The 13,793-nt window shown below is 35.7% G+C and overlaps 1 protein-coding gene across 2 annotated transcripts; it reads right to left on the bottom strand.

The window, feature by feature from the left end:
* Window positions 1-1,249: 1,249 nt before the first annotated feature.
* On the bottom strand, window positions 1,250-13,341 carry LOC105032387 (SWR1-complex protein 4). 2 transcript variants are annotated; one of them, XR_829819.4, is made up of 18 exons: window positions 13,212-13,341; window positions 12,840-13,009; window positions 12,633-12,722; window positions 10,113-10,178; window positions 9,931-9,990; window positions 9,726-9,782; window positions 7,510-7,639; window positions 6,426-6,493; window positions 6,234-6,326; window positions 6,026-6,073; window positions 4,976-5,146; window positions 3,289-3,399; window positions 2,899-2,994; window positions 2,389-2,460; window positions 1,914-1,971; window positions 1,775-1,809; window positions 1,554-1,685; window positions 1,250-1,472 (listed from the first exon to the last, which is right to left on the bottom strand). XR_829819.4 is itself a non-coding variant. In XM_010906865.4 (17 exons), exons 2-17 carry the CDS (start codon window positions 12,951-12,953, stop codon window positions 1,608-1,610), a joined length of 1,347 nt encoding a protein of 448 aa, XP_010905167.1. In that variant the 5' UTR covers window positions 12,954-13,009; window positions 13,212-13,341; the 3' UTR covers window positions 1,250-1,607. The 2 variants fall into 2 exon arrangements, 1 of the variants encoding a protein (XP_010905167.1); XM_010906865.4 differs by having other exon boundaries at window positions 1,250-1,685.
* Window positions 13,342-13,793: the final 452 nt, after the last annotated feature.

Raw genomic sequence — 13,793 nt, forward strand, 5'->3', positions numbered from 1 at the left:
TAAAGTTCAATGTGGACTTGGCCTTGAACTCGAGCCAGTGTACGTCACATGGTCCAAATGTCGGGCCTGCCCACCAGCTATGGTCGCATGGAATTTATTCCTCCTGCATGGGGTCACGACACCTTGAGAAAGGGCATATACGGCAACAAATTAGATGCAAACCACAATCCTATGCATCGGACACGATTTTAAAATAAATGCACAATTGAGCTCGAACAAATCTTTCAATATGCAATAATCACATAGAAAGCATACATTGTATGGTTAGCACGCAAGCCTACAGCAAGAACAATAATCACATAGAAAGCATACATTGTATGGTTAGCACGCAAGCCTACAACAAGAAGCCAATGTTCTGGAGCGGGTAAGGACCGGTTGGCATCCTGTCATGCCCAGAGTGAAGTACCATGAGATTTGGATCTCTTCCAAGAAAAACAAAATAGAATTTCTTTTTTAACTTTTTGAAACATGAGGGACCAAACATGGATTGTAATTTAAAAGAACCGCGAGGGAGGGTGTTCGGGAGGTGGGGGGGAGGAGGTACACATGTCACGTAGCATAACCATCCCCAGATACATTTTATCGTTCAAATATATTATACAAAAATAAATTTTCAACTATATCTTTAACTTAAAAATAACTACCTACACAAATTCTGAATAAAAAAAACTACCCATTTAAAACATAAATTAAAAATAACTACCTATTTTGACTAAAATAATTCTTAATATCTTTTAAAATACTAAAATCCTATATTATCATAATATAATATTTTTTTCACAATAAAATAAAATAAAATTATATTAATATAATATTATTTTTATAATAATATAATATTACTTTATTATATTATATTAACACAATACCTTTTTACAATAAGATAATATTATATTATATCAATATAATATTTTTTATAATAATATAATATTACTTATTATATTATATTAATATAATTTTTTTATAATAAATAATATTATATTATAATAATATAATATTTTTTTATTATTGTATTGCTTTACAACAATACAATATTGCTTTATAATAATATAACATTATTTTATAATAATATAATATTATTTTTTAATTTTAAAGATAATTAAATTATTTTTTACCATCTAGTTACTTCTTTTAGAATACGTTTCAGGATAACTATTTTTACTTAAAACTCAAGTAGATTATTATTATTTTCTCTAATTTACCCTCTAGTTTATCCCGCACGCACGAAGAGAGAGGGAGAGAGAGACGTAAATTTCAAAAAAAATTCCCTGAAACATTCAACGCCAACTTTTGCACCAGCGAACTGGAGATGTTCGGTATGCTACAATCTGATGCACGAGAATTACAAGAGCTGTCGGCAGATATGCAACCCAAGGCTCCTCAAAGGAAGAAACCAGCGGGGAGTTGTCATCACCTGGCTACTCTCCCAATCGATGCTGCTGCTTTCACTGGGTTTTGCCGTTCAGCTTTTTATCCTTGCGTAGCAACATCATTACAACTTAGATAATTGCAGAAGACTTTGTGTGGTTGGGATTGCATGAAGAGCATAAAATTACCAAGACCATCAGATTGTTGTGAAGATGGGAGAGCAATTGTCTCTCTCGACATCATCAATCAGAAGCCTTCAACTTCCGGGGCCTCTTGGATTGCGGTGGTGATGGTGGTGCATCTATAAATCTTCCAGATGCCTGGAAAAGTAAGAACACCTATAGAGATAAGAGGATGAACTTTCAAAATTTGAGAGAACCAAAACAAATTGCAGAGTGAAATCGCAGACCTTGCGTTTGTGGTCCCTTTTACCCACCCTCTCACCTGAAAACACATTCGGATGATATTTGTCAAGTTGCCTTCCTTTTAATAATTACAAACCGAATGCAGTCATTGTGAGGAAAAGCTAACAGTTTTTTCCATATTACCTCCAAAACCAACAGAATCAGGGACGAATGCCCGGTCAACATCCCCACGGTAAGTACGCTGCCCACAGTTTGATAATTAAACCATCAATTCAGCAGAAAACAGTGCAATTTTCACTCGCATTCACCCAGAGTAAGCACATACATTTATTTAATGATATTATAATTTGGTGGAAAGTGAGCCTTAGTGTAATGATAAGTTTTCTCCATCTGACTTGGAGATCACTGGTTTGAAACACATTTTTTATATCAAAAAAAGGCTGTCCATTTTTTATGATTTGGTATTTAATCATCATATGCCATTCACCTGTAAAAGGACTTAGTTCCATGAACACAAGGTGCCAATACTTAAATTCCAAAGCCCGTATATAAAAAAAACTAGTCTATATGGTGACCATGAGTGATTTATAATATGGCTGACATGTTTTCACACAAACTGATAAAATACTGCATAGATAGCCATTACAAGTATATTTACCTTGGGAGTGCTTGGTGCTTCAGCATATGAACTATCACGATTTGCTGAAGCTTCTGCCTCTTTATTTTGGAGCTGTACAGAGAGAATTTAAAAGTCACATTATGAAGAGTATCAACAAACATGCCCCCGGGTGTGTTGAAGAAAACAATGAGTTTTCAGATCCCATATAATTCTTTGCCTTCTAATTTTAGAGCAGCCTGTGCAGAGGACCTACACATGCATGCATGCATGCATGCACGCGCACGCGCACACAGAGAGAGAGAGAGAGAGAGAGAGAGAGAGAGAGAGAGATGCACCTTGACAGATAAATATGCATGAAAACACGCATTGTTATTCACATGCACGTGCATATGAAGATAAGCGTACATGTAAGCACAAAATGCACGCATGTGCAACAAGATTGCTATTGCTGATTGATATAACAGATGAATGTAAATCTTAGATACAGAATTAAACAAACAAATGCAGTTGTCGTCTGAACATGGCATAAATTGTAGTAAATGTAGGAACCTGTTTCTGTAGGTTGAGCAATGTAAGTATTTCTTTTCGCAATTCAAGATGTTCTGCACAAACTGCTTTTGTTGGGACCTTTGGTTTCACATGAACCTGAAGAGAAGTTGGATCATCATAAGCTAATAGCAGCAAGCTGAAAGCAGCTCAATTTGCTACAGATGTTATATCCAACATGATGTAAAATTAATTTTACAACAAAACACATTTAAACTTGTAGATAATAGACTCAGGGCTAGCAGTTGAAAAAGGAAAAAAGAAATTATCTACTATTACATAGAAAATAGGAACTATTGCTGTATCCATATTATCTGATGTATATTTTTTTTCAAAATTAGTGCTAAATGCTGCTGCATAACTCTAAGCACTGAAAGTGAGGAGGAAGCAAACCCCAAGATCTTGTAAAGTCTGATCAACCCTTTTGATGGTCCTGAGACCAGCAGTTGAGCTTGCCGCTTGCACCATTTGGTCAAGTACATGGGTTCTCAAGTACACGCGAAGCTGAAAATTTTCATATTAGTAACACTTAAATTTTCATATTAGTAACACTTGAAACGGAAGAAAGGTAGATGCATATACGACAACTAACCAAGCAGGTGCATTAAGAATATAGAACAAAGATTTGAGAAGATACTTATCCCAAAATAACATTTGTATGACATGCTCGCATTAAAAGAAATTTCTTGGATAAGTACAACTAAAGATCCATTAGGTTGAGACATTGTTCCACCTATAATTATTATTATTATTATTTTTAAAAAAAAGACTTGGTACATCGCTATCACATAACCCATCTAATGCAATCAAATCATACAACAGGGCAGAATACCACATTGTATGACACAAATCCACAACAGAAGGTAGCTTAATTACAATGCCTATGAGAATTTACATTAGACATGGTATAACTCACGGACATGCTTTATATTCTTGATTTTTGTTGAAAAGGTCCTCTTGTACTTTATTTTTCATCAATGGATGAACAAAGAATAATTATAGTTTTATGTAGGAAGACCGTTAATCTCTCTCTCTCTCTCTCTAGCAATCTACAGCATAGCCATGTCTCTTTTATAAAGAAAATTTTAAAAAAACGAAGTTATAGAAGAGTCTATAGATTCCCTCAGGATTAATGTGAGCATTTAATTTTTTTCTGACGTCACTCCGCATCTGTTTCAACCCTAAGCTTTTGGTTAGGAAGAAGTTTTATGTTGGTTTAACTGTCAAATGAATTTCTAGCAGAGAGGAATATCAAGCATGCATCTTAGGAGTTAAGGACAAGAAATGACAAAAACAATGTAGGGCTAGGTCAACATAATTTTAAAAGCACGGATTGAAATCAGTGGTGCTAATAACAGCTTCTTTCATCTAGCCAACCACCTGTACGCACCAAACCTCACATGCAGGACATGCTACAAATTTATCTATCATGCTCAGGCCACAGGTAATATTTAAGGGTCTGTTTGGCTATTCCTATAGGATTGGGCTGAAAATCCTATAGGATTCACCGACAAGGCCATCCATTTAAGCATGACCCTGTATCAACCAAACTCCACCCAACCCAAATCCTATGGGAAGGAAAAGAAAAAAAAAAAAAAAAAAAAACTACATAGGTCATTTTTTTCATGTCTGGACAGCTTCTTAGAAAATGGAAGCTAGATGGGCAAGCAAGCCCGATTCCTACAGGATTTTCAGTCCAATCACGTGGGAATATCCAAACAGACCCTTAAATGTTTCAAGTGGTTGGAGATCAGGTGTTGACCTGCATCCAGTAAAAGCCTAGACAACAAATATATGCATACAAAAAAAACCATATAGATTTTGGGCCTATAGATTGCAAGACTAAATGAAAATAAACTGGATACAGATATATGCAGCATCCAAATTTCACATGGATTGAAATGGATACAAGTGCAGATGATTACTAGCCTTGTTTATCACAATCATGCATGCCAAACAAGAGAAACCAAGTGTGTCAAGCATAATCTTAAATCACCAGTAAAAGTGAAAGGCAATAACAAGGTAAAACTACAGCAAATCAATAAAGTTGTCAAAGAATAAAATAAAATACTGGATCTACCATCCGGAGTGAAGCTGGAGTTGAAGCACTTTCTGTCGTGGCTGTCGCAGGTGCAGCAGTTGAAGACGATGGATGGATGTTAGTGGATGGCGATACAGATTCAGCAGGTGCAGTAGCCTTCTCAGTTTCATTACCAGTTGGGTTAAGTGGCATTTCGGCATCTTCGGCACTCTGCAGTTACAGTCAAAGGAAAACATATGCAAGCCTTGAGAGCACAGTACATTACTTTTAAAAAAAATCTCAAAAAATTAACTTTATAATGTTAGAGATTGGAGTATATTATACTGTCAAAGAATGAGATAAATATCTTTTAAAAAAGAAGTATGGAGACTAACGATACAGGGTTGTGGGCACAAGTTAATTTAAAAACGATAGCAATAAAAACCAGAATAACTAGTGAGTTAATATGAGTTTGATATGGTATACTGCAGGAAGAATCAGCTCTGTTGATGAATCCCTGATGTTTGTGGTAAGAAAAATGAAAGCAATTAGAGAAAATGTAGAAAGAATATGAAGATGGGAGAAGAATATTGATAATGAATCAGAACTATACCTACCTATGAAGCAACTGGAATCTATTAACACCTAAATCATGGTACCACACTTACCCTTGGTGTTAGCCCCATTTGAAAACCACATAAATAGCTTCGAACTTTTGATGACACAGAAAAGTGAATACTTTCCCATGAATAGTGGAGAAAAACAATATGGTAGAAAAGAAGCAGGGCTTGGCTTCCCAAACCCATCAAGAGATAGCAGGATCAAGTGCAGAGTGGACAAAGTCATTATGTTCAATTTGAAGCTTTGTTCTCAGATTGATGGACATCATAATATGATAGAGCAGAATATTGTATATAGGACTTTGTTGACATACTATAGCTGCCCTTGGACAACTTAGTTGCACTATGGATCTAACCAATTTGACATTTTGACCAATCAAAAATACAAAAAATACAAAAGATTTAGTTTCCACCTGTACATGTAATAGAGACCCTTTTAAGGAACAAGCAGCATAAATAGACAGGTGCTGTTTATCAATTGCATACTCACTTTACTAGCCATGCGTGACTCCATTATACGTTTAGCTTCAGCAAGGATCTGACAAAAGAAAAAAATTAGTTAATGCTATCAGATTGGAGAAGCAATGTTAAAAAACTAGGCACAAAAATAATAAACAAACAAGTGGTCTGAAATAATCATTCACGACCAACATGCACATTATTATATCAGTGCTAACACTGCAAAACAATACATTTACCTCAGCATCTCTGCGCTCCTGCTGTTTTGTTTGAGAAAGCACAGCAGACAATGCGCATTTCCTTTCAATCTCATGAACCATGTTGTAAGGTTCCTAAAGAAGGATGAGGAATTCAAAAGGAAAGAAATTAGTTTGTGCACATCATATGTTAGAAGTCCTAGTAGACAAGCAAGTTTGATAACCAGACCAAACCTTAACAAGTGGATGTCCAGAAACATCAGAAGCAGAGGGTGCTCTAGCAATTAAAAGTGACCGGGTCACTGCAAGCAGACAAAACATATTAAAACCTTAACTTACCACATTTCAAAAATAATAACATAGTCATGCACAAAGCCTGCACATAATACAATTCATCATCGAGTTGAAGATGCTTATAGATAGGAATCATACAAATCCTTCAAAAAATTATACTTTCAAGTCTAAAACTTAATCTCATCAATGCATGATTATAAAAATAAAAACCCTTTATTGGTTATACTGCTATACTTACTCTTCTTTGTTGTACAAATTGAGCTGTTTTTGATTTTTAGTCTCATTATAATTACAATTTAAGATGATGTCCATTAAATATATAGATATCTAGTAGCCAGTTCTCTAGGAAAAAGGAAGGAAAAACTATATTCATCTGTTGCTAGCAGCATTTTTCCCCATGTGTATGTGTCAATGCAGATGCAGAAAGAAAGCCATCACCAGTGATTGCAAGAAAATGCCCAAGCCCTGAGTAAGAATCACCATGCACATTTTCCATAGAAGAATAAATTGTTCGGTCACTTATTTTTTGTCATTCAAAATTCATTTTACTACAGGAAAGTTTATTTTATTTTTTAATATATCCACAATTTTTGAATTGCCAAGCATGTTGAGCTTCCAATATGCCTATCATCAAAACATTATGTCCTTAAGGATAGTTTGTTTTTCCAGAGTCTGATGGTAATTTATGGCAAAGAAATAGAGATAACAGACTACAAGTTTCAGATTAGAAACCAATATCTGAATTTGTTTCTATATGATTTATGGATGTCTGAATTTGTTTCAACATGAGTTACGGATATCTATGATATTTTCATCAGTGTTCACAAATACCACCTAAGAGAGATTTTGCATGAGGCTTTCAAATACAGGTTTAAATTTTACAGAAATCCAATAATATCCAAATAACCTGAAAAATAGAGCATAACTAGATAATCTCCAATATCATTGTTAGCAAAAATCTAATCAAGGAAACATAAAATTGTCTTAACAAACCCCACAATTAACTTTAAAGAAGCAACAATACCAGAATAGTAGCGACTCTTCAGTTCCTCCACGCTCCGAGATGATGGAAACCTGTCGGCTATCACTATGAAGCGAAGATCAAATCTTTCGCAGAGATCAAATAACTGATCTGTTTCTTCCTTACTCCACATCTAATGAAAATCACATCAAATCAGATCCCTAATACAGTAAAGCATGCAGCTGCTAAATGCTTTCAGATTATATAACAAGAAAATTGGTATATCAATATTCATAGAAAAAGTGAAAAGCATCACCAAAAGTACAAGTGTGTCAACAAATATTCCATAATACCCTGTCAACAAATGATAAAAAGCAAGGTTCTAAATACTGTGGAGCAGGGCTGTCCCACTTCCATGGAACAGGATGCCTTATGTCTCGACACTTCGGGTGGTGAACATCTTGTCCCATCCCGGTCCATTTCCTAGCTCATCCCATCCCGACAATCGGGACCGTGGGACCGTTGTCCCACCAATATTTAAAACCTTCCTAAATATCCACAATCTTTCAACAAAATCACGTCTGCATATTTTACATCACAGTTTTATATCAAGAATGGACTAATTTGGAATAAAACATAGATTCTTAGGAAAATAAATCCTTCTCTTCATCTTCGACTAAATACCACTCTACATAGGGACCTTTGATGAAAACTAACATCAGAAAATCTGATTCTTCTCCATAGTTTACCTAATTCCACCATATTCTTCTCATCATTACCATTCAGAATTTGAAAGTTTAACTAAAACCTTTTTCCATTGGATATGAGAATGCCTGCTGTAAACCAAGCCTTACATAAGCGGGCAAGCCAGCAAGCTTTGCAGACTCCAAAGGCATAGTTTCATAAGTGGCAACAATCATACAAACAACCGAACAAGATAAAAATGATTGAGAAACCATCAGAGCACCAATGTCTTAATTGTTGAGAGTTCATTCATACTGAAAATTCTATTTCCTGAAAAATAAATGAGCATTCTATTAGCAAATGTGGATTAAAATCTGAACAAGTCAAAGTCTTTATGCAGAATAAGTTTCTTCACTGCAAAACAAGATTTATGATACCATCCATGAGGCACTCCCAAAGTTGGACTTTTTGGCAACAGAGTGTGGGTCAAGGGGCTATTTGATAATCAATCACTGCTAACAAGAATAACTATTGGTGGCAAAAAAAGGAACACAAAATCCACTAAATCCGAAGTTCAGAATATCAAGCAAGATCAAAAGAAAGAGTTATATGAAAAAAAAATGGAGATTTGGCATCGAATCAAAAGACTCCACAGCTTTTTTTTAAAAAAAAAAAATGAACACTCTAATGCTATAAAATAGAATAGGTTTTGCTCCTGATTAGCATCAAGTCGGACCTAAACAGATCAACAGAGAAAAGATACTGCAGAAAAAATGAATTATAATTGTATACTTAATTGGTGGTATCCAGTATACTGCCAACCTTCCAATTCCCCATACACTGTACAGGCTTGCACACCACAAAAGTAGTGTATGATTGACACTGCCAACATTTAACACTAATTGCTATATGATATGCAAACAAACAGAACTGGTTGACAATAAAACTTAGCATTGAGGTGGACTAACATAATCCATGGAGGCAGAGAAATATCAGTTGCAAAACAAGCAGCTTGTTTATACTGTCGCCAATGAAGACCCTTGATGAATGGTTTACATGCACCAAACTCTCAATGTCCATGTTACCAGAGAACTCTAAAATGTTTCTCTATGACATGCTCAGTAAATTCCCACATTCATCAATCAAAATAATTGAGGGCATGTCAGCTTTTAGGTAACAGAGTTCACGAAATAGACCCATATGTGTACCATGTGGGTGAGTTGACTGCTGAATAGCTATCTTATTAAACAAAGGCACTATCATATCTGCAGACTGCAAATAATGTGCTGGCTGTACAGCAATATAAACAATTGCATATAATGAGAATTTAGACAAAGAAAACATCCACTCGTATCACATAACTGATCTTCATTCGCTTGATAAAGTATTTCAGTTATATATAACATAGCCAGTCAACCAAGTGTTAGGAAAACCCTAGCAATACATATATAAATAAAATAACAAAGTAATCCAGAAATATCAGGTCTCAAAAAATTGCTGCAGTGATATACTTGTATGTGCATCCATAAATTGCATTGCAAAATAGATAGAAACAAAGATTTAAAATTGCATATTCTATGGTACCTAATACCTACAGGATCAATCAGGTGCTTTTCATATTCCTCATCCGTGTACCTAAGAACATCCACAGACTGCATCCATGTGGCAATAAGAAATGCATATTATTCCTCAACTGAAAGGACTGAGGCATAACCAATCAATAGTGAAACAACAGAAAGAAAATAGAAAAATATCATTGCTAGTATGCAATACAGAACTGAGTTAAGTTTCCATTCTTACCTTGTTGTACTTAGCAAATGAATAATCACCAGTTGGTGGAACACCATTTACAACCCTGACCTGAATAATATGATGTCCCCCAAAAAAAAAAAAGAGAGAGAGAATCAATTGCAGCATTCTAAGGCAGAACTCTATAAACCAGATATCATTATGTTTGCGTTGAAGAAGACATAATAACAAACCCAATGATAGAGTTGTAAGCTATCTGTTCTTGCAGACGATGTAAATGGAAGCCACTGCCATGTGATCTGCACAGGTTGTATATAAGTATGATTTTTAGAAAATAGTAACGAAGTCAATAGACTTGAAAGTTCTCTGATCTAGTTCTACTATAATTACAACAGTCAGAAGAAAAGAAAAGACACCCAAATAGCAAAGTTCAACTCTAGGATCTTGCTATAAAATAATAATTGGAAAAGAGCAGCCACACATGCATTGCATTTTAATATGCTGAATTTCATGTCATACATGTTTCCATAAAAATAAAGATGGTGACAAGATCCATCTAGAGCCATAGAAAAGAACCCACAAGTTACCATCAATTCTAGCTGATCAGATTGACCGAAACACAAATCCCAGTTGGTAAAGTGAAAAACAAATCATGCCACCATATGAGTCTTACCTATGAACTATGTGAATCTTGGTCCTGACCATGCAAAGGAAAAGAAGATCCACAAAATACATACGAAAACTTGAGGATATGCATGCCTAGAACTTAAAATACGTGCAACTTGGCTTCACACTAAAGCAAAGTTCAATATCTCCGGTTATTTTTTCTTTTCATTATCTTCTTAGCTTGGATGAACCATCTACCAGCAAGAACTTCTTTTGCATTCCATGCTCTGATTCTCATAAAGTGATTATCTATATCCACCTTAGCACAGCCAAGGATAGGACAAGCTTTTCTTAGGAGGATGCCAGGACAATTTGGCCCATAAGTCAAACTAAAAGCACCATGAAGGATTATGTTTCTTCTTAGGTCATTCACACTTTCTTCTTTGTTCCACATCTTGCACTGGAGTAAGAATTTTGATGCTTCCAATTCTTTTTTTAAGATCTCAAGCACTTAGCAGCAGCTTCATGCTAATTTGCAAAACCACATGGTAAGTCTCTTTAGCCAAGGCCCCACAATGTTCTCTAGATGGCCAATTATTGCTTGATAGTTTGACCCACATGTTTCTTCAAACTAAATTTAATTGCCCTGGTGTAACTAACTTACATAGTTATTTCACATACTAGTGCTTAAAATTACAATATTGTAGCTGATCGAACCAATGGTAAAAGGGTTGATGGAGGGAAGATTGAAAATGAGGCTTGAGATGAAAATTTGGCATAGTACAATGAGGAGCTAAAACACTCTCAACTAAGGACTCATTTGTTTGACAGGAAGTGGAGGAGGGAAGAAGCAGTTTTTAAAAAGTAGAGAAGAGGCATCTTGTTTGGTTAGAGTTTTAAGAGGAGAGAGAGTGGACAAAGCTCTTCCCATGGGAAGTGAGAGTGGACAAAGCTCTTCCCATGAGAAGTCACTTCCCACATTTCATGGGAGTAGAAATCCATGGAAGAGGTGGGTTTTGACACTTCCCATGAGATAGAAAGTGGTAGTACTTTTTTTTCTAAAATATCCTTTTAAGATCAACAACTAAGATTTTACAAAATATCAATGCATTGTTAGGATGAAATACTAAATAGTGATATAATATTATATTAGTATTATCCTAATATTTATATGAATATAATATTAATATTAATGTTAATATTATAATATTTATTATATTTTAAAATATTATTTTAATATCTACACTAATATAATATTTTTATCAATATTAATATAATACTTATATTAATATATTAATATTTATATTAACACTATTATATTTAATACTATATTTATATCTATATTAATAAATGTATTATATTAAATATTAATAAATATTAGTATTATATTAACATAATAAATTATTATAGTCTAATGTTATATTATAATATATTTATATTATATTTATATTATATTTATATTAATATAAATATAATATTTATATTTATATAAAGTTTATGAGCAAAAATATATGATTTTATATCTACTAAGGGTATAATAGATATTTTACATAATTTTTTTCAGAAAAATAGATGCTCAACTAAACATAAGCTACTTTGAAATAAGTCACTTTTTCATGATCGACCAAACATGCCTAAATCTTATTCTTAAAAAATAACTTTTCAGATAATGACTTCCTAGAAAGTGACTTCCAAGGAAGAAAAATTCTTTCCTCAAACCAAATGAGTCCTAAGGCAAAATGTTCTCATTCCTATATTACTATCTCATAATTCTTATGTCGCTCCAACCCATATGAGCATCCAATAATATCCCTCGTGCAGCGCTCCAGTCAGATGGGGGATAATGGAGGAAAGTTTGGATCTCGATAAGTCAAATTCATTGATATGAATGATGAAAGTTAGGAAGAATAATGGAGGAAAGTTGGCTAAAAAAAACTGTTATCGCAGAGAAACGACACCTTATTGGGCTGTATTTTCTGCTATTAGCCTTATCTAGTTAGTGATATAACAAAAAGAACCGAAATTCAGTGCAATCTCACTCAGTAAACATAAGACTTCTGCACGGTCCCTAAAGGACCGGTTCTTGCTACGGAACCCTAGTGATGAAAACAAACGGAATCCATTAGAAGGTCAAGAAACACTCTTACCTTCTCCTTCTCCGAATTGGGCCTTTTCTTCAAGTGTGAGACCTCGATGGAGGGCATGAGAGGCGCCATTCCTCCGATAAGCGCGTAAACCTAGAATCCAGAACAGCAAGAAGATGACAAATAGACCGATTAGAAGAGGGATAACACCGGGGAGGAGAAAAAGACGCGGTTTTCGGGCATAGAAGAGATTTGGGGAAGGAGAAGTACCTCTCGAGAGACGCCATCCGGCTTCCTTTGGGAATCCTTCGAGGGCCGAGGCTTCTTCTCCTGGGCAGTCGGAAAGGAATTCTTCGGGAGACCGAGGATGTCCTTCGCATCCATGGTTTTAAGGAGCCTTTTAGGGTTAGGGTTCGCTCAGCAGCTTTAGATCTAGCAACCTAAAAATAAGGACTGAACGTTACAAAACCCCGTAACCAATCAAAGCTTTAGATCTAGCACCCTAAAAATCGAGCGCAAAACCCAGAAAGAACAAAAGAAGAAGCCAATCTCTGCCGGAAACGGAGAAATATTATAGAGAGAGGAAACCGAACCCTAGGGCTTCGGTCAAAAGTGATCGGAGGGGCTAGCGTAAAAGCTTACCTCAGCGTCCGAGACGAAGGGGGAGAGCGGAAGGCCTTCCAGGGATCGGGGGTATGGAGTGGGAGGTGGGAAGATTTGAAGGGGAGAGAGTTTATTAACGGGAGGTGCTGGTGGCGGTGGCCTCTTTTCCCGAGCGCTCACCAAGGAGTTATCCTGATCGTCGATCAGCCTGCAGATGCGCATACCTTTCGTTCTGACCGTTTGATTTAAAGGGATTTTTTAAATTATTTTTTTATTCCTTATTTCGAAAAATGCAGCCGTCCGGAACTTATTTCTGCGTTTTACCGTCCACACATGAAATTCTGGTTTTACCGTCCACGTATGAAATCGTCACTTGACGATTTCACGGTCGCCTCAGCCCATCCCGAGTCCCGCTGGTCAGATGAGGTGGAAATCACTATTTAGACTGGTGATTTCAGTGAAATCACTATTTGAGCCCGCGATTTCACGAAAATTATCATTTGAATTGACGATTTCGCTGGATTTGTGCACTCTCCTCTCCTCCACGTTGGATGCACGGACTGCGCTGAGAAGGGCGGCTAAGCCACGCGTGGCTGGGGTGCGATGTCCGAAATGCGGAGC

Source organism: Elaeis guineensis, chromosome 2 (genome assembly GCF_000442705.2).
Source record: "Elaeis guineensis isolate ETL-2024a chromosome 2, EG11, whole genome shotgun sequence".
Classification (NCBI taxonomy): Eukaryota; Viridiplantae; Streptophyta; class Magnoliopsida; order Arecales; family Arecaceae; genus Elaeis; species Elaeis guineensis.